The 22,338-nt window shown below is 41.8% G+C and overlaps 1 protein-coding gene across 2 annotated transcripts in view; it reads right to left on the reverse strand.

Moving 5' to 3' along the window:
* Positions 1–603: 603 nt before the first annotated feature.
* Positions 604–22,338, reverse strand: part of CDKL5 (cyclin dependent kinase like 5) — a 257,239-nt gene continuing 235,504 nt past the window's right edge. For both annotated transcript variants that reach the window (XM_075263752.1, XM_075263751.1), the window contains exons 16-20: positions 22,150–22,273; positions 12,246–12,342; positions 9,678–9,800; positions 4,365–4,484; positions 604–1,878 (exon numbers count right to left, since the gene is read on the reverse strand). In XM_075263752.1, the coding sequence (XP_075119853.1) occupies positions 1,495–1,878; positions 4,365–4,484; positions 9,678–9,800; positions 12,246–12,342; positions 22,150–22,273 (848 nt within the window). In that variant the 3' untranslated portion in view covers positions 604–1,494. The remainder of the gene's footprint in view (positions 1,879–4,364; positions 4,485–9,677; positions 9,801–12,245; positions 12,343–22,149; positions 22,274–22,338) is intronic.

Consider the following 22,338-nt stretch of genomic DNA (forward strand, 5'->3'; position numbering starts at 1 on the left):
TCTTCCTCTTTGACCTCCCCCAATTGTCTCATTAGGTAGTGAGAAGACAGGTGACAGACAACACACATCAGTCAGATTGATGCAGCACTGTTAGGCCGGGTTCAAATCTGCATTCAGTATTCAGTTCGGGGAGTGCGCTTGGGGACTCCCCAAACGTAATACCGAACGCAGATTTGAACCAGGCCTTAGAGAGCCGCATCCCTCTGCACAGTCAGTGAAAGCATCACTGGAATGACATGCACTAAGCTGTTTAAAGGGAACAGCAGGGGGCGCCTATCAAGGGTAGTAAATGCAATATTTCTGTATCAATACATTTTTAAACAATTCCAACTGTGAAAAATATAAATTTTCTACAAGAAATAATTGACTTGCCACTTTCTTTTGCTGGATAACCCCTTTAATGTTTACAGTTCTAGAAAAAAAAATTTGGAACTGCCAATTTGTTTTGTAGAAATTTCTTAATTGTATTCAATATCTTTGGTCTACATCCTACAGCATGAGACTGGAAAGAAAATGAACATTTGCTGAGCATTGGCTACCAAGGCAAAATGCTTTTACAGCTGTGAAGAAGGAACGTTGCCCCTCACATTCGGTCATTCTGGCTTTTTAGTAAGTAGAGTTTTTCAGCAATAACCTAAGCAGACATGACAATGACACGGGTTGACCTTCAGACCTCTTGTAGTCAGACACGATTCACACTGCTGCAGGCACACTGACATCTCTAGTTTACTCCCTTTTATTAGAAGTACATTAATACTGCACAAATGTATAAAAATATGGCAGAGTTGTCATCATAACAATACTTTCTTCTCTATATGCTCGTAGTTATAAAAATGACAGTCATTTAACATATAAACAAACTACACACACAAATGTCTGAGTGTGCAGATAATATATAGATTTTTTTTTATATATAATACTCTTAATGCAATATATAAATGTTATACTGTAAGTTCTCATATAAACTACTTTAGCTGTTGTACGGCTTCACAATGTTATTAAACAGCTCAAAATAACTTGACATTGTAACAATGATATGACTTCATGATAATAATCTTAAATAAATATTACAAAAAATATCAAATATGGAAGTGTTAGTTCCTTAAAAATCTCTGACTCTGGATAAACCCACTTTTACAGCATTAGGTATTTAAAATATTGATTTCTTCCCTGGATAAGGCTATTCGTTTGTGACATATAAATATATTGGCGACTTTCTTTTCATTGTGTAGAACTGGGGAGATCTTTTGGATCTTGACAATATCTCTTTATTGCACATTCTAATGTCACAAGGAAACGGGTAGCGGGTAACCGGACAATCAACAAAAGTATTAGTGGGTGGGTTTGCGGCACAGTGTAACCTCACACAAGCATATTGCACATATTCAATATAACTATAGGTACTCGCTTATACATCCTTTGACGCTCCTTCCCCAAATTATCATTCGCCCAGAACTCATCTCATGTATACACTGACTTCTTCTCATGGGTCGACTAAAGAGCTGTCTCTTTTAAGTCATTTAAATTTGGCAATCTGGTTCTTTTTGTCCGGTTAAAAGGCATCCCGTTCTGGCCCGGCTTGGAGGCCAGCTGGTCCGGGAAAGGAGCTCCCTCGCTAGTTCCTCTATTTACCGGGGAGACATGCCACAGAGGTTCTGGTTGTCCTGGAATCTGCAGCCCAGATCGACTTTTTGGCTGTGGCTCCTGGCGATGGACAGAGCTGGAAGGCTGACTCATTGGGTGTATTCTGGCCTCTGTGAATGAAGGGGTTTTAGGTGGCTGGTTTGGTAAAGGTTGAAATCTTGGATCTGGTGGTACTGAGTGATTCGAAGATGAAGATGGGTGCAGAAGCTTCCACAGAGACTTCAATGGTTGACTCTGGAGACGAAAAGTGACATATGGGTAAAAAATATTAAGAAGAATTTAATAATAGTAACAACAAGTAAAAAAATAAATTTTACATGTAAGGACAACACTCAAAATGTACCACAAAAGACTCTTCATATTGTGTTAAGAGTGCATCTAATAATACGGTGGATGTTGGGTCTTTAAATATGGTGGTCACTATGAAGTTGTATTGCAGTCTAAGGCTCCGTTCACACGGAGTAACGCGCCGCTCATTCTGACATGCAAACACGTGTCAGAGTGAGCACAGTAAAACAGAATCCCATTGACTTCAATGAGTTCGGTCTTACACACGCTACCCACTGAACTCAATGAGAGGCTTTTTTTACCTATTGCTTTCAGTGTGATACACGTAGAACGGAGCCTAAGGGACTAGTCATCTACAGATTGCAGGTTCAAGCCACCTGTGGAAGGGGGGAGGGGGCTAATAAAAGTTTTTTTAAAAAAAAAAAAATAATATATAAAACCCCTCCTAAAAAGTTCAAATCATCCCTTCCTCAAATTTGAAACAAAAATGATAAAAAAAAAAAAAAAATGCCCACGCTACAAACATAAAAATAGTTCCCCCATACAGTGAACACTTTAGTGGGGGAAAAAAAAAATCAACAGAATGTATCCTACTAATATTATAAGTGTGAAAGTTTGTGTGTTTGGATGTTTGGATGTTTGTGAGTTTGGATGTTTGTTCCTCAATCACGCTAAAACGCCTGGACGGATTTGCGTGCAATTTTCCACAAACATAGTTTTCCCTTAGGATTGAGTCACAGGCTACTTTTGGTGCCACTAAACAACATGGCTTCCTAGCAGGAGACTCACAAAAGCAGGACTCCTAGCCCCAGCTATAGACTCACACACACTACCTGGCATTTCCTGCCTCAACCTGCCTGCACACTCCTTACTGCCACCTCAGGAGTAGCCTCACTCTACTCACTCACATTTTACATATAACTTTCCACTATATAACACATCACATTGTCTGTATCACGACATACACAATACAACACATCACATTGTCTGACACAATACAACACATCACATTGTCTGTATCACGACATACACAATACAACACATCACATTGTCTGACACAATACAACACATCACATTGTCTGACACAATACAACACATCACATTGTCTGTATCACGACATACACAATACAACACATCATATTGTCTGACACAATACAACACATCACATTGTCTGTATCACGACATACACAATACAACACATCACATTGTCTGTATCACGACATACACAATACAACACATCACATTGTCTGTATCACGACATACACAATACAACACATCACATTGTCTGTATCACGACATACACAATACAACACATCACATTGTCTGACACAATACAACACATCACATTGTCTGACACAATACAACACATCACATTGTCTGTATCATGACATACACAATACAACACATCACATTGTCTGTATCACGACATACACAATACAACACATCACATTGTCTGTATCACGACATACACAATACAACACATCACATTGTCTGTATCACGATATACACAATACAACACATCACATCACATTTGCTAGCCCACCAAACTTTTTAAAGCACTTTTACAGTTTCACACGTCTGTGTCCGCCCAATTCTCAAATCACCGCAGACGAAGTCGCGGGTAAAAGCTAGTTATCTAATAATAATTAGAAAAGCAATCGAAACTTCAGACATTCCCCTCAATGGTATAAATAAAAAGAACACCTGGGCCCACAAAAAAGACACCTTTTGTAGCCCCATACATGGAAATATAAGTTATGGGCATCAGAATATGATGTCTTCAAGAATTGTCAAAGTTTTGTACTTTTTTGAGGAGTTAATACATATAAATTAGATATATTAAATGAATTATCAGAACCCAGGAAGAATATGCAAATCTGTCTCCCAAGATGTAAACAGGGAGACAGTGCCTCTGTTATGCTGCCCTCTATAGCAAGCAACCCTGAACAACATGCCCGACTTCCCAGAAGCCTTTACTGCATGATGCGAGGTTATAACCAAATCAATTTCTCAGCTACGGACGGCACCGTTTCTGTCTCTTTGGACTTCATCAGCAAAGCCTAGAGAGAATTGATTTGGTTTAAGTGAGAGGCTGAAAGACCAGATTGTGGGGATAACGTCTATCCGTAGGGAGAGACCACCTTCTCAGGAGCAACTATGGCTGTATAAGTCTCCACACACCTGAGAAGGTGCTCTCTCCCTAAGGAAAGACGTTATCCCCACAATCTTATCAGAACCCAGTAATTTCGGCAAGGCTGGCTAGCCAACTGATGTATACGAAGGTGCCCTGACTTTCTCCTGACTAAATGCTGGAGAGAAGAAAGGTCGGGTAGCAGGGGTATGGGGGGCACATTCTGCAACACAACACTATGGCTGTGAGAAAGAAACCTGGTAGCCTCCTGTGTAACCCGGTCTAAAACAATGGTACTCACATGAGAGTGAATTTCTGCCATTTTGTCTGGACGCCACTCTTTGTGTCGGCTGCTTTTGTGACTAGATGAGTGGGAGGTTTTCTGTATGTTGAGATGATCTTGACCATCTGTATTAGGCATCTATGTCACAATAAAACACAGGGTTAAGATATGAACAGGAATAAAAGCAAAAGCAGCAGCGTTGTTTGTTGGCCTTTGGTTCATTTTGTCATTTATTTCAGTATCTATTGCAGAATTTTCTTGTAAAAAAAATTTGTCATTAAAGACACAGGATCGAGCATATGGGTCAGATTACTGGGGGCCCAACTGCTGTTAACCCCAGTGTTTGGGGGCCAAAACATCTTCCATGCCTATTCAATGCAAGTGTGTTCCATGACCTCCACTCATTCACTTCTATGGGGCTTCCGGGATGGCAATTTTGTGGTACCCAATAGAACTGAATGGAGCACCGGTCATGGCGCTTCATTTACATGGAGGAGGCATAGGCATAAGGAAACTTTAGGTATCCCATTCTCCGGATCCCTGGGATTCCCAGGGCTTGGATCCCCAGTGATCTGACACTCATCCTATATTCTGCAGATAGGGGATAAGTGTCCTTAGTGACAAAAACTCATTTTAGCATATGCAAGGCCAAAGTGAATGAGAACTGGGTGTTCAGCCATCAAGGTCAAGTATACACATTAATTTTGTGACCAATATACGTAGCAGTTAACTTGGCAATGAGGATATCATCATAACTGAATCTATGATGGCTCCAGATCCAAAACAAGCCAGCAAATAACACTACTGCAACGGTACAATGAGTTCTCAAAATCATCAAAAAGATTCCTTTCAGGTAGATTTCAGCCCACATATTGCTCATTCTTCTCCATGTATTTCCTGTATTTGGCATGCAGATTTCACCCCTTCCCAAAGCATTTACATGCTGTTAGTCTTAAGCAAAGGACGGAGTGATTAAGAAGCAAATTGGATACCATTTTATGGGTAAAATTAAAAGAATTTATGATAAAAACAAGTGTAAAAACCTAAACTTGGATAGGAATGACTTTTGGAACATAATGTATTTGTGCTGTGTTCTGGCCAAGTGAATATTTGCCAAGAAGTTTATCAAAGAACAAATTCTGCCCAATACTTTTCTTCTTTAACCTGTTTTATTGTTATTTATACCATTTGTTTTTACATGTTAGTTAGATATGTAAATGTATGCTGCTTGCTATATGTAACATCACAGTGTATATACCGTATATATTGGAGGTACACAGGCTAGTATAAGAAGGAAATGCGTTCTGTCGTATACAGTAGTGCTCTTATGTAGGGCTACGGAAATCATCTGACAGGTTCACTTTATATTCCCTGTGGTCCACCAGCTGTCTACAGGGGACTAAGCTTACTCTCTACAGGCAAAATAATGAACACCATAAATCCCAACCTAACCTGTGAACAGACTTACAAGGCAATCCTGAGGGACAAGGTTTCCCTACTACTGGCATCCCATAGCTTTATAAAGTTAAGGCATCTTTTCATAAATCAATAGTACAGATGAATGCAAAAACTGATTTATCTTTATTATAGAAATCAATCGAATACTACTCGCTCATCTCTAATGACAACCTTTCACACTTCTCCATAGACTTCTATGTGAAAAGTTGAGTTGTTTTAGAATTAAAGTAATGCTTTAAGAAAATAAATTTGTCTAACTTCTTGACTCTAGAGCAGGGGTAGGCAATTAATTTTCCCATGGGGCCGCATAAGAAATTGAAACTATGCTAGAGGGCCGCGCCACAGCAAATTTAGCTCCACCCACTTCTACGTTGATGCCACCCATTCCCAATCATCTTTCCATGTGCCCCCACAAAGTATAATCCTCCTACAGTCATCCATACATTATAAGCCAGCACATTATAATGTTCCCTTCCAACTGCCCCACAGTATTAAGTCCCTCTCCTGGTGCCCCAGAATAAACTGGTGGAAACTAGAGGGGACATGAAGCTGGGACAGCTGGAGGGGGACATTAAACAGTGGGGGTAGTTGGAGGGGGGCAATAAATTGACAGCTGGAGCGGGACATGAAACTGGGGGCAACTAGAGGGGGACATTAAAATCGGGAAGCTGGAAGCAGACATTAAACTGTAGGGGTAGCTGGAGGGTGACATTAAACTGGGGGCAACTAGAGGCAGACAGGTCCCCTCCAGCTACCTCCCCGGTTTGATGCTCCCTCCAGTTTTCCCCAGTTTAATGTGTACCCCTCCATTTCTCCCTCAATTTCATGTCCCCCCCTCCATCTGCCATCTCTGCCCTAGTATAACATTCTCCTTTCATATCCCCCTTTATTTTCCCCATTTCATGTCCCCCCTCCATCTCTCTCCCAGTTTCATGTCCCCCCCTTCATCTGCCATCTCTGCCCTAGTATAACATTCCCTTTCCATCTCTGCCCCTAGGTTACTGAGACACATATAGACAGACACATATAGACACACACACACACACACACACACACACACACACATATATAGACACACACACACACACACACATAGACACACACACACATACAGACACATATATAGACACACACACACACACACACACACACACACACACACATACAGACACATATAGACACACACACACATATAGACACACACACACACACACACACACTCTCTCTCTCCACCCTGCATCTGACCTTACATCTCTCAATACCTTATGACACACTCCACATGTCTCCATCTTCTGCCGCCACTAACACACACCCCCTAGACACGCCTCCCTAGTCAAGCTGTGCGGGCCGGTCTGAATCAGTCAGAGGGCCGGACTTTGCCCAGGTCTGCTCTAGAGGGATTGACTGATGATTGCACATGAGTCATCTGTCAACCAATGGCAGTTGTTGGTGTATTTCAACATGCCTGATCCTTTCTTCACACTGCAGATTGCCCACAGCCACATTTCCCATTAAGAGACTGTTCCACAGTCAGCAATCTCAAGTCTATGGATAGTTTAAAGGGTTTGACCAACTCAATTATTTATTATTCTATAGTGATGCTGAGGGGCCGTTAAACATAACAAACCACATGCTCACATCTTCCCAGGCCTTGGCCCTATAGCAGCAGCGACACCAGTGATATGTAGTTTGTATTATGGGACCACTGCAGCCAATCACAGGCCTCAGTGATGACCTCTTCACAAAGGGCTTGTGACTGCTGTCATGTGCCATTTACGAAGAGGTCACCACCGTGGATGCGGCGCTCCTTAGCACAAACCTGTATACAGACAAATAAAGCTGCTAGCACTGGAAATAGAGCCCGAGGGAGAGATGAAAATTGCTTTATGTTTAAGGGCCCATCAGCAGACCGTCAAATAATAAAATTATGAGTTGGACAATCTTATTAAAGAACACAGTATATTAAAGAACACCAGGCAATGCATTTTCCTTATATATTAGCACGTGTATCTCCAAACCAGTAATTTATTTTAAGGTTAGGTATATTTAATGTAAATTGTATGGACAAGTTCACTGTATATCGCAGAATTGTAATTTCTGTTACAGCACCAGAAATGTAAGAATATGACAGATGTGCCCCTCTCTACATGCATTATCTGTTTGATGGATATGTAAGAGATATGCTGATGCTGCAATACAAAACATATAGTCGTATAAGTGAATTATACAATAAATAATATGGATCATTGATACAGGGAGGTGCACTTAAGAATATGATAGTACAGTAACACCATACTGATGAATGACTTCACTTTTTAGAATGTGGGTACCAAACATTTTTTGGCAGTTACTAAAGTATATTCTGAAATGATGAAAGTACAAATATGTCCCAAAATCAGTTACCCTTTTAGACATGTCGAAGGGACTTAACTAGGGAATGTATACCATGGCTTCATCGCAGATATACCATCTTGTGGACAAAATGGGGGGGATTTACTAAAACTAATCCGTTTACACCAGTGTTTTAGTGTAGTTGGCACACCTTTTTTGAGCCAAAGATACATCACTTTGCACTTTCTGCTCCCCGCTAGCCACTGTCTAAAAAAACATGGACGGAAAGAGACAGGGATGCCTTGGGCTATCCTATTTAGTGAAAGGTGGCATGAATTATACCTAAAATCTATACCAGTCCCTGCCCGAAGCCAGACTTAATCAATCACCCCCCTCCCAATGTATACAGCTTCATTTGTAGAAAAAGCCTAATAAAACACTGAACCCTCTTTTTAAAGGGATAGGAGTCGATGCCAAGCTCCGAATACACTGTCTACCAATAAGTATTTGGACACCCAAGCAAATGAAAATATCTGCGGTGTCACGCCTTCCGCTGTTAAATATTGTGTATGAAACAGCATTGGCATTAGTCGCATGCAAGATGCCACGAAGTGCAGAGCTGGCCCGATTTCGAGAAAGGGGTAATTGTCAGGTACCACAGAAATGGTGGATCCTTAAGGGACATAGCAAGCAAACTGAACTAACCAAAATCGAGAGTGGCCTATGTGATTACGAAGTGGAAGGTGAACAGTGATTGTTGGAATGTGCCCCGAGTCGGCAGACCCCCGAAACTGGGAGATATTAGAGACCGACGAGTACTGGCCAGAGAAATTCAGAAGAACCGCACCCAACCAATGGATCACATACATCAGGAGTATCAAAAGGTATCCGGGAGTATTGTGTCGATCAATACCATCCATAAGGAAGCATCTGCTGGGATCTACCAAGTATTGAATATGAATAAATGTTGTTTTTCTATTCCAAAGGGGTCCAAATACCTATTGGTAGACAGTGTACTCCTTCCCTAGAATGATGATATCTGGTGCTGCAAATATTAGGAGGTGCTACGTTATCTCACTCTTGTTGGGAAGTTCTGAGAAGAGTTTTATCTGGAGAGGAATTTTCCACATATTTATAAGGTCTCTATTAGTATCAGTTTGGGTTTTGACATGACGTACCCACTGAACAGCAGTCATAGGATACAACAAGTGAATCTGTTACAAGGAATGAAGAGGTTTAATCTTTTTGTACTGCAGCATGTTAACATTCCAGAGATGTAATGTAAAATATCATGTAATGTGCTTGGCGGCGGCGTAGTGGAAGTAAGCTGCCAACTGTGGCTATGCCATGAAGATGGGCATCTTTTATTTTGTTAATTAGTACATCTTGCTCCATCTGGTCCTGTAAAGGTTCTGTCAAAGAGTGGTAAGATCAGGAAGTTGGAAACAGAAAGAAACCCTCTTGACAGCCCATATCCATGCTGTTTCATGTGATGGGAGAGTATTAATGTTTTATTGCCAGCGTAGTTAAAGAAAATAATACCATCGGCAGATTGACTACAGGCAACTTTTTCAAAGAAGAGCTACGCTTTAAATTGTTCTTTGAACTAAAAAGTGGGAAGAGGCTTTTCTTGATGTTCGGTTTTTCAGGATCTGTGGATTGTGTCTGCAATATAAGATACAAATACGCTAATAGCATGCAGCATTGTTAATGCTTAGACTTATCAGGTGACCTCTATAGCATTTCATGAGTTAGATTATACAATATGTCCACTTATATGAATGTATCAGGCAAACCAGAATGTCAATTTTTTTGGCAGTAATTGAATACTCTTGTATAAGAAATAACAGGTTATTATCCTCCCTGCTGAAGGATCTCACCACTACCATAGGTTGAGTACAGTGATTTAACAAAGATGAGGTCAACTGTAATAAATAACATTGTAATGTCCATAAAAGAATATATTTGTTTCTAGCTTGTGCTTAAAGAGGACATGTCATCAGGTCTCAAAAGTACAATGATATCAAGGGCATAGCTATATTGGGTGCACTGGCAGGTCCCTGAACCATGGAGGAAAGGGGTGCCACGGTCCCTCTGTCACATAAAATATATCATTATACCATACTATGCTAGGTACTGGCCCCATTGAAGATTTTGCATTGTGGTCCAGCAGCTTCAAGTTACGCCTCTTAAGACATCTGATAAGCGGTGTCAACAGCAACATTTTGATTTTCAGATGTTCCAAAGATATCAGCCCTGTTCGCTATCAGATGATGTATGTCACTGGGATTTTGAGGTATGGTCACAAGTCCTCTTTATTCTATTCAATAATGGATATATTTGTCATTGTGACTCTGTTAGGAACACACAACTGTGCACTAGCATTAACCATCAAAATGGTAGGAAAGTCTGATTCTGGTAATTTAACCTCTTAAATTCCACAATCCATTATGAGCATAACATCTACCGTGTTTGACATACGGAGGAATATGCAGTCAGGCATCGATACCAGGTATCCTAAAGCATTATTTATATAATCAAAACAATGCAGCTTCAAATATCTCGGTGAGACCAAGAAAACTTGTAAAACACAGTGCAATAAAGTCCAGGACCTTGCAAAGTTGGATACTGATGACCAATCCACAGGATAGGTCATTAATATCATATTGGTCGGAGTCCGACACCTTGAGACGTGCCAATCGGCTGTTTTGTCCTCCAGAAGCTATATACAAAGTATACGGCCACTACCAGCTCTGCTCCTACTCAAGTGAATGGGAACAGAACTCCAGCTCCAAAGGCAACCGCTAAATTTCATCAAGCTGTACAGAGTGTACGAAGCCCCGAGAACTGTAACTCCACTTCCATTCACTTGAATAGGAGCAGAACTGATTCTGGCTGTATACCCAATATATGGCTTATGGCAAGAGAAACAGTTGATTGGCATGAGGTTCAGGTGTCGGACCCTGATCAATCTGATACTGATGACCCATCTTGTTAATAGGTGGATCAGTATCCACTTTGCTAAGCCCTGGACAGCCACTTTAATATTACAAAAAGCCTCAAATGAAGCTGTAGGGTTTCCATGTGTGGCAAGTAACTCAGATCTATTGGACCTTATCCTGCATTTTTAGCTAGAAATACTGAGGGTGGCAAAAATAAGAAAATTAGATGTAAGCAGGGAAATAAAATAGAACATCAATGGTGTACCTGAATGATAAGACTGTCAATTACAAGATACATTACTAAACACAATTCAATAGGGTGGCGTCACTATGGGTCAAAAGGCCCTGCGCCCCCACTTTAGAGTACTGTTTACACCTGTGTCATGCTGGAGCGTACACGAAGGCACTTCCCATTCACTTCAATGGAACTGCTCGGAGTGAAAGAAGCAGCCCATTCATTTCTATGGGGAGCGCTCGTATGCCGGCTCCCATAGAAATGAATGGAGCTGCTTTATACGCCGCTTATTCTGAACGTGTTTTACGTTCAGAATAAGCTAGCATTTACTCCGTGTGAATGAGCCCTTAGAATGAACATTGTGAAAATATTATACATAGAACCAGGATTAGTTAGGACAAAAACATCACAACAAAACTCATTCCCTAACCTTGCTGCACACAGACTTCTGCACATCTGTACACATTAACTTCACATGGAGACATACAACTTTTTGTTTTCCTTTGTAATCCATACACCTTAAACAGAAATGCGACTTGTTCCATCAGATGCCTTATTACAGAGGTAGTTCATTGTAGAAGCATTGCTCCTAGGATAGACAATCTCTGACATCTGAAGACACAAAAAGCCACATACGGTGACACACGGGGTTCCTATAGCTCCATAGCACAACACAGCAGGGAACTCCGTGTAACACTACAAGGCTCTGATGTTTACATGAAGTCTAATATTGCAAGTCCCATTCTCACATCACAAGTATGGATACAGACACTTTTTGCGTGAATAAGTGTAACCCACTGTTTTCCAATTTCTTTCACAACACTCGATTTACTCTAATCTTTCGCAAGGTTACCTTCCCACAGCTAGTTGTAGCCACAAACAACTGTTCATATAGAAAGCAAACATGAATAATATACAATACAATGAACTCACAGCTTGGGACTTCTTCTTTTTCTTTTTTATGACTCGGAAAAAACTTTGCTTTTCCTTATCTTTAATTTGTTCTGAATGGCTTTTTTCTGTTGCTTTCCTATAGAAAAAAACATATGTATTAAACTGCAGGTATTTTTATGTCATTGTACATTCAGTTACAAAGTCACAGAAGATCAGTCATGTTCAATCACTTTTACTTAATTACATTGGGTCCATTATTAAGAGAATTCTCTGCCGCTTGTAGTAGTCACATCGTGTCCTGCGTCACTCACTTAGTTTGTCCTGTTTATAAATTTATATATCTTTGAATAAGTTTTTTGTGCTGCATTCATTGATGTTACTTCCAGTCCAGATTTGAGTCTCATGCACCTATTTTGGTAATAATGATAAGTTCTTCATATTTCATAAGATTAAGGGCTAGTTCACACGTGAGTATAAGGGGAGGTTTTTGACAGCGGATTTCGCGTCCAAAACCTCCCCTTATAATGGTGGTCTATGGAGACCGCCGGGCTTCTGTTCTCCGCTAGCGGCGAGCTGCTGCTAGCGGCGAAAAGAAAGGACATGTCCTTTCTTCAGGCGGAAGCCGCGCGGGCTCAGCCGCGCGGCTTCCGCCCCCGGCAGCTCCCTCCTATGTCGGCTCATTCATTTGAGCCGACAGCAGACGGTTAAGCCGCGACAGCGATGGTCGCGGCGGGCGGGTTTTGACAAGAGAGAGACGTGGCTCGCCGCGTCTCTCTCTCTGTCAAAACCCGCGCGGGCAGTTCACGTGTGAACTAGCCCTAAGAGGTCAAAGGACAGTAAGAAATCTGGTCTACAATAAGTCACCCATCATTTGGATTTGGCCGTGCACCCCTCTGCTCTCTCCCACCTGTTTCTCCTCTATTCAACCTTCTAAATGTGGTTTCCAGTTAACAGATATTTAGTGGGGAAAACCAAACTACAGATCCTATTAATATTATAAATGTGAAAGTTTGTGAGTTTGGATGTTTGTGGGTTTGTGTGTTTGGATGTTTGGATGTTTGTTCCTCAATCACGCAAAACCCGCTCGACCGATTTGGCTGAAATTTTCCACAAACATAGTTAATACACCCGATTGCGCAATAGGCTACTTTTCGTCACAACAGCGCACATACGTTTGTGCCAGGACCCCCACAAAACCCAAACTCACACCACCATTTCTGCAATCTCACACACTTTGGACCATAGCAAGCCACAAAATTCATATTGCCCTCTGCAGCCTCGCCCCTAACCCCACACAATCTCATATACATATACTTTACCACTTTGCCCCTCCCCTTAACGATACTCCAGGAGGCTCTCTTTAACGCTCCGTAGCAGCCATGTTTGCCGACCCCCACCGCTCTGACAATCCGCGACACCGCCCACCCATGTCAATACCCCTAGGAAGTCTAATAAATGCAAAAATTTTTTTTTTTTTTAAAAAAATATAAAAACAAATAAAAAGGATTAAAAATTCAAATCACCCCCCTTTCCCTAGAACACATATAAAAGTAGTTAAAAACTGTGAAACACATACATGTTAGGTATCCCCGCGTCCGAAATCACCCGCTCTACAAAGCTATACAAATATTTTTCCTGTTCGGTAAACGCCGTAGCGGGAAAAATGCTCAAAAGTGCCAAACCGCAGTTTTTTCACTGTTTTGATTCTGATAAAAATTGGATTAAAAAGTGATCAAAGCAATAACATTTCCCGAAAATGGTAGAACTAAAAAGTACACCCGACCCCGCAAAAAAAGACGCCCTATACATCCCCGTACACGCACGTATAAAAAAGTTACAGCTGTCGGAATATGACAACTTTTAAAAAAAAAAATGTTTTAAACACAGTTTTGGATTTTTTTAAGGGGTCAAAATGTAAATAAAACCATAGAAATTTGGTATCACCAGCATCGTAACGAAACACACAATACAGGGGACATGTCATTTTGGTTGCACAGTGAACGCTGTAAAACCAAAGCCCCTAAGAAAGTCGCAGAAATGCATTTTTTCTTCAAATCCACCCCATTCAGAATTTTTTCCCTGCTTCCCAGTACATTATATAGAATAAATAATGGTGGCATCATGAAGAAAAATTTGTCCCAGGAAAAATTAAGACCTCATATGGCTCTGGGAGCGGAGAAATAAAAAAGTTATGGGGTTTAGAAGGAGGGGAGTCAAAAATGAAAAACCAAAATCAAAAAATGCCATCGGCGGGAAAGGGTTAACTTCAAATACTTCTGTCCCAAAGTCACTATGTAAAGTTTCTCACAACACCGTATATATAGCAGCTCAAATACAAAGTAACTTCAAGACAAAAGTCTCACGTATTCTCTGAATCCCAGCAAAATCAAGATACAAAGTTACATTTCATATCCCATACCTTATACACACTACGAAAACCTTACCCACGCCTGTATATACCCACTGCTACAACCACCGCAGACGAAGTCGCGGGTACCAGCTAGTTACTAATAAATGAACTAAACTGGGCCTCGCACACAAATCCAATTGAGCCTAACAGGCAATACAACACCAGTTTTGCCAAGAACAGAATTTCTAAAGGAGTAAGGCATGCAACTACTGTTGGTGGGATCGGGGTAGAATGGAAACAGTGCTGCTGCCAGTGGGGAGGAGCCGGAATAGAAACAATGCTACTACCAGTGGGGAGGAGTCGGAATAGAAACAATGCTGCTGCCAGTGGGGAGGAGCTGGAATAGAAACAATGCTGCTGCCAGTTGGGAGGAGTCAGAATAGAAACAATGCTGCTGCCAGTGGGGAGGAGCCAGAATAAAAACAATGCTGCTGCCAGTGGGGAAGAGTCGGAATAGAAACAATTCTACTACCAGTGGGGAGGAGTCGGAATAGAAACAATGCTGCTGCCAGTGGGGAGGAGCTGGAATAGAAACAATGCTACTACCAGTGGGGAGGAGTCGGAATAGAAACAATGCTGCTGCCAGTGGGGAGGAGCTGGAATAGAAACAATGCTGCTGCCAGTGGGGAGGAGCTGGAATAGAAAGAATGCTACTACCAGTGGGGAGGAGTCGGAATAAAAACAATGCTGCTGCCAGTGGGGAGGAGCCGGAATAGAAACAATGCTGCTGCCAGTGGGGAGGAGCTGGAATAGAAACAATGCTACTACCAGTGGGGAGGAGTCGGAATAGAAACAATGCTGCTGCCAGTGGGGAGGAGCTGGAATAGAAACAATGCTGCTGCCAGTGGGGAGGAGTCGGAATAGAAACAATGCTGCTGCCAGTGGGAAGGAGCTGGAATAGAAAGAATGCTGCTGCCAGTTGGGAGGAGTCAGAATAGAAACAATGCTGCTGCCAGTGGGGAGGAGCCAGAATAAAAACAATGCTACTACCAGTGGGGAGGAGTCGGAATAGAAACAATGCTGCTGCCAGTGGGGAGGAGCTGGAATAGAAACAATGCTGCTGCCAGTGGGGAGGAGCTGGAATAGAAACAATGCTACTACCAGTGGGGAGGAGTCGGAATAGAAACAATGCTGCTGCCAGTGGGGAGGAGCTGGAATAGAAACAATGCTGCTGCCAGTGGGGAGGGGTCGGAATAGAAACAATGCTGCTGCCAGTGGGGAGGAGCTGGAATAGAAAGAATGCTGCTACCAGTGGGGAGGAGTCGGAATAAAAACAATGCTGCTGCCAGTGGGGAGGAGTCGGAATAGAAACAATGCTGCTGCCAGTGGGGAGGAGCTGGAATAGAAACAATGCTGCTGCCAGTGGGGAGGAGTCGGAATAGAAACAATGCTGCTGCCAGTGGGGAGGAGTCGGAATAAAAACAATGCTGCTGCCAGTGGGGAGGAGCTGGAATAGAAACAATGCTGCTGCCAGTGGGGAGGAGTCGGAATAGAAACAATGCTGCTGCCAGTGGGGAGGAGTCGGAATAAAAACAATGTTGCTGCCAGTGGGGAGGAGCTGGAATAGAAACAATGCTGCTGCCAGTGGGGAGGAGCCGGAATAGAAACAATGCTGCTGCCAGTGGGGAGGAGCCGGAATAGAAACAATGCTGCTGCCAGTGGGGAGGAGTTGGAATAGAAACAATGCTGCTGCCAGTGGGGAGGAGCCGGAATAGAAACAATGCTGCTGCCAGTGGGGAGGAGCCGGAATAGAAACAATGCTGCTGCCAGTGGGGAGGAGTTGGAATAGAAACAATGCTGCTGCCAGTGGGTGAAGTGTGGGAAGCAGGACAATAATGGCTCCAGTGGTGCTACACTATGATACATATCATTCCTGAGGAGGAGCATTGTGCGCTGTATGTCAAGTTAAAGGCTGCTACAACTGTTCATTTAATGCATCAAGTGTAGTGTTTGGAGCAGTTAAAGGTAGGTGTGCTTTATGATGATGCTTGGTTGGTGCTCCTTGGGGATAATGTGTGTGCTGCACAGTTGTACTTTTTTGGCTCTAGATTTTGGTAATTGTTCACTGGTGAGACCCTAGCGTCACCATGGACTGGACAGTAAGGCCCAAGTAGACAAAAGTCTTGGAACCCCAGGGCTAGGATGTACATTTAACAGCCAATTGTTCCTTTAACATTATGCAGCATCAGGTTCTTGCCACTCATTGACTTCCATTTCCAGAAAATCATCCAAATTCCACTCTGCTTATTCCTGCAGGTGAGACCTGCAGGTACATGGCAATCTTTCATCTTCTCATATTGTAGGATATGTAATACATGGGAATCTTCTGCTTTTCTACTGCAGTAGCTCATTCTGCTTACACGTCATTGTTTCTCCAGTAACGAATATAAAGCTGTTTAGCTTTGTGCAAAACACAGCCCTTGTTAGGGGTCTACTGGACTGCACCTTTAAGCAGTTTAACAACCTGACGCTGACTTATTCTAGAAATATACCAGAGTTTTAGAAATGATAGCATGTTCAATTATTCACAGCATTAACTCAGCAGCTATAGCAGGAATCCCAAGAGTAATGACTGCTAAGAGTCACAACCAGTGACCTCATTCTGAAGCTTCCTCTCCTAACGCAGGGAAACACACAGATTATCTGAGCTCCACTTGTTTAAATTCATCAGGCGAGGGCGCCGCGAGAGCAGAGCTGCAATAAATAATAAAGCACGGAGCAGATGTAGGTAGTGCACCTTTTTGTCCAACTCTACAGGGAGCTGCTATTATGACTTGTGATTTAATAACGCGGATGAGATTGGCGCTGGCAGTGAGGACTTGATCACATTTCTTAACACTGCTCCTTTCCAATTATTTTTTATTTTTAGGACACTCCGAACCTAGAACACCATTTCAAAGCATATCTGTGGGAATATTATATAAAATTCATAGGTATAAATGATCTACATGGATAATGACTATGTTACCAAGAACAATTAGTAATATTAAATAGTACGTAACTTAGTTACCACTCATATCTCCATTCATAATGGAGCATTACTACATGGTCATCGCAACCCCACATAAAAATATCATATACATTTTATGAAGACAAAACCAAGAATCTATAGAAAAATCATAGGGACCAACATGTCCCACCGTCCAATGAGAACCCTACTGAGCTTAAGAAATTATCATATCTAGTTAATAACTATCGTTTTTAGGTTTAAAATTCTTCTAAAGTATATCAAACTTGATAAATTCTACCATTTTAACTGCATGGTCACCACTAGGGGGAACTAGCTGCATATGGATTTATGTAGTGAGCGGCAATGGTGAGCAGTGGTGAACTTATCAACTCGGGCTTCATACACATAGACTAGTCCGAACTGGAAAAGATGTTATGTACATTGTCCAGATTTCCCAACCCAAACTTAAGCTGGAGAATGCTTGAAGTCCCTACCACTCCGAGGCACTTCTATGGTAGAAACAGCATGGGACTGTGAAGTTGCGGCGAGGCAGGGACTCCTAGAATCCTATATCTCAGGTCACTAAAGTTCAGACCAAGAAATCTGTCTGGTGTATAGACCAAATTTTCAGGTTTGGATTCCTCCATCTGCACAGGGCCTCAGACACAAGTGCACAACATTCTAGGACCCCACAATAATTGTATGTGCTTCCTCTGCAGTACTATAAGGATCAAGGAATCATTTTGTTAGAAATAGCAAAGATACAAAACACACGGGACACTCCATATTATTTAGTACATAGTCCAGTCACATTAATGTGACCACTGTCATTAAATAACCAATCTCAGAAGATACGTGTCATCAGCCATCTGGGTGCACTCATCATTGTGGAAGGCACGATGGATCAACACAAGTATGCATCTATCCTTGCGGACCATGTTCACCCCTGGAGCAAATAGTTTTTCTTCAGGATGATGGCATCTACCAGCAGGACAATGCGACGTGTCAAAGCTCACAGTGTACGTGCGTGGTTCGAGGAGCACCAGGATGAGTTTACTGTACTCCCTTGGCCAGCCAATTCCCCGGACTTGAACCCTATTGAGAATCTGTGGGACCACCTCAATGGGGTTTTTCGGGCCATGGATGCTCAACCGCATAACCTAGCGCAACTAGACACGGCACTGGAGTCAGCATGGCTCAACATCCCAGTGAACATCATCACAACATCCCCTCTCTTCCTGCACGTCTCGCAGCGGTCTGCTCTGATAAAGGTGGTTATTCTGGATTTTGACAGGTGGTCACATTAATGTGACTGGACTGTGTATTATACAATTGTGAGGGTCGCAAAAAGGAAATAGTTGGCATATTGTTTCCCTTCATTCCCCCAGTGGTGGAGCTCCAGGGCTGAAATATACCTGCTGTCACCTTTAGGGGCAGCTGAGGGACCAAACGTGACCAGGTTTGGGAGCTAGATCTACCAAACAAAAGTGAATTGTATTTTATGGAAAACAACAAAGAACTACATATGGAGTGTATAGACGCTACTCAAGGTATCAAGATGCCCCTGCAAATAGATATCTGTGTTGATATCTATTATAGCTGTGTCTACAGTGAAAAATGGAAAAATACACCCACTATAACCAGTGATTAAGGAGGATATATCCAAGACTACAGTGAAAGAATGGCAAAAAGAAGTACGAGGGGACACGTAAGCAATGCAACAGATGTTCTAGTGAGTCACATCCTTCTAAACAGGATGCTGTAGATCATCATTTTTCAGAGAAATATGAAGAACACTTCAAGAGGACCTTTCACCTCCTGGTGCACATGCGGTTTTATATACCGCTAGAAAGCTGACACTGCGCTGAATTCGGCTTTCACGTTCTGTGCCCCTGGTGAAGAGCTATCGGTGCCGGTAATGTAGCTCTTCACTGTCAGAAGGGAGTTTCTGACAGTCAGGAACGCCCTTATTCACCGTAGCATCTATAGTGCTGCACTGTGAGAGGAGGCGTACCTTACTGCCCAGCCATGAGGCTAAGAGGTGAGGAACGCCTCCCCCCGTGCTCGTCTATGGATGAGTATTATCAGGAGTAGGGGAAGCGGTCTTCTCTCTGATAGCTTTTCAGCGGGGCACAGAGCGTGAAAGCCAATAGAGCGCTGAATTCAGTGCACTGTCGGCTTTCTAGCGGTGTATTACACTGAATGTGCCCCAGGAGGTGAAAGGTCCTCTTTAACAGAGTCAGACCCATAAAAAAGTGAAAAGATGGATTTAAAGGGGTTGTCCAGGTTCAGAAATATATTGAGAGGCAATGGTTATTGTTTGTATAATCAAAGTTCTACAATTTTCCAATATACTTTCTGTATCAATTATTCATGGTTTTCTAGATCTTTGCTTGTTGTCATCCTTTACTTATAGTGGATAAAGCTCAGTCCATGGTCATGTGATATACAATCCAAGGTCATGTGATGTACAGTCCATGGTCATGTGATCAAGAGACAGGTGCACAGCTCGTTAACAGGCAGATGCCTGATTACTATGTTATGACTGTAAGGAGCTGTGCGCCTGTGTGTTCATCACATGACCATGGACTGTGTATCACATGACCATGGACTGTATATCACATGACCATGGACTGATTTTTATCTACTGTAAGCAGAATGAATGACAGCAAGAAGAGATCTAGAAAACTACAAGTAATTGATACAGGAAGTATATTGGAAAAATGTCTAATTTTTCATTTTACAAACAATAACATTTGTCTCCGAAAATTAGTCTGAAACTGAACAAACCCTTTAACATCTAACATTTAAATATCCATGTATTAAGAGCAATGACATCTCCAGTGCTGTGTACTCATGGCAACTTAAGGAAGAACCTGTCATGAGTTTTTTCGGCCTTGATCTTATGAAGAGTCATCTGGGTGACGTCTGACGCTGAAGAGTCAGGTCCTTTGACCACAGGATGTGATACATCATTACAATCCAGATCTGTTATGGCATGAGGGTGTGGCTAAGTAGAATGGGTGTGGTTATGCAAATTAGAGTCATGTGAGAGCTTAGTGAAACGGCGTTTCGTGAAATCTGACTTTCCATGTGACAAATCACTTATATGCTTATATGCTTTCTTTTTGTTCTGTGTTCTCTTCTATTACAGTGGAGCTTCCGTAAATTTTGGAGACGAGAGACGAGCTGCCAGCCCCCAAGTCACAGCCTCCCACCAGTGCAGACATTTTACATTGGCACCATTTCGCCCATTAAGGACGCAGCCTAGTCTGATACTTCAGGACATTGTCCCTATTTTGTTTTTGATGTTGTCACATTTGAAAAGCCATAACTTTTTTTTATTGTAATGTCGACATAATCATACAAAGGATTGTTTTTTGTGCTACAAGTTATACTTTTGTATTGCGCTGTGTTGGGAAAAAAATTGCTTCAAAATTATTCACATTTTATCAACTCTTTTTTTAGCAGGACGGGGAAAAAGTCAGTTTTATAATTTTCTTTAATGTTCTATATTTTGCGTAGTGCATTGGGCATCAAAAATAATATTTATTCAGTTTGAGTACACCAAGTTTATACAGGTTTTTTTTTATGTTTGTCTACTGTTGCACAACAAAATCACTCATTTGGCAAAAATAATTTGTTTTAGTGTCATCATATTCTGAGAGCCATAACTTTCATTTTTTTTATTTTCCACCACTGGAGCTGTGTGAGGGCTTGTTTTTTGCAGGATCAGCTATCGCTTCTATTGACACTTATAGAGATGTATTTATATATGTCATGTAGGGAAAGGAGGAATATGCAAATCTGTTTTCCAGCATGTAAACAGGAAAACAATGCATCTGTTATTTGAAAAAGTCATGCATGGTGTTTAAGAGGACTGTCCTAGATGGCAGAAAACAGAGGCATTGTTTTCCTATTTACATCCTGGAAAACAGATTTGCATATTCCCCACAATCCCCCAGTGGAGCGAAAATGGCTTATAAGTTTCCATACGCCTGCAAAGGCGCTCTCTCCTTAAGGAGTGTTCTTAGTCCCTGACCGTAGGGAAAGGAGGTTATTTGAAGTGTAAAATTTTTTCATTTTCATAATTTTTTAAAACTATTTTAAAAACTTTTATTTTTAGATCCACTCCACCATAAGGAGTCTCATCACTATACAATATAATGCAATACTAATACATTACAGTATATTGTCAAATCCATCGATTATTCTTATACGCAGTCATAGTTCATAGAGACACAGTAATGACAGGCCGGGGAGCCTTGAAGAGGCTCTCAGCTGTCATGGTAATGGAACGCTGCCCCCGGATCTCACTCCAGGTAACAGCAATCCTCATTAACATGCTTTTTGGTGTAGAATCCATAGCAATAATGAGCACGCTTTAAAATGTTAGGTGAAGTTGCCATCCTGTATGGAATTTTTCTAGAGCATGTGAATAGAGGGCCATGCTGGCTGAATGGTAGTGAATTCAGAATCGTCACTGGATAAACATGGCCTTGGAGTCTGGGGGCAACTGCATAATAGTTACGGTAATGTGTAGGAGTCATATGTAATAGGTATAGTCTCTTTTTAATTCTTACCAGTGATCAAAAGTAGTCTGTCTCTTTGAGTGATTTGTTCCTGAACTGCTGTCAACTGGGTGTGAAGAACTTCGGTTGGACACGCTATTTTCATGAAACGTTCCCTCTGGCCGAGGTGATGGAACTGTAGATAAAAATACTGTTTTGTGCATCAAAAGTCATCAGAAAAGATCTCCAAATAAAAAAAAA

The sequence above is a fragment of the Leptodactylus fuscus genome, chromosome 2 (genome assembly GCF_031893055.1).
Source record: "Leptodactylus fuscus isolate aLepFus1 chromosome 2, aLepFus1.hap2, whole genome shotgun sequence".
Taxonomy (NCBI): Eukaryota; Metazoa; Chordata; class Amphibia; order Anura; family Leptodactylidae; genus Leptodactylus; species Leptodactylus fuscus.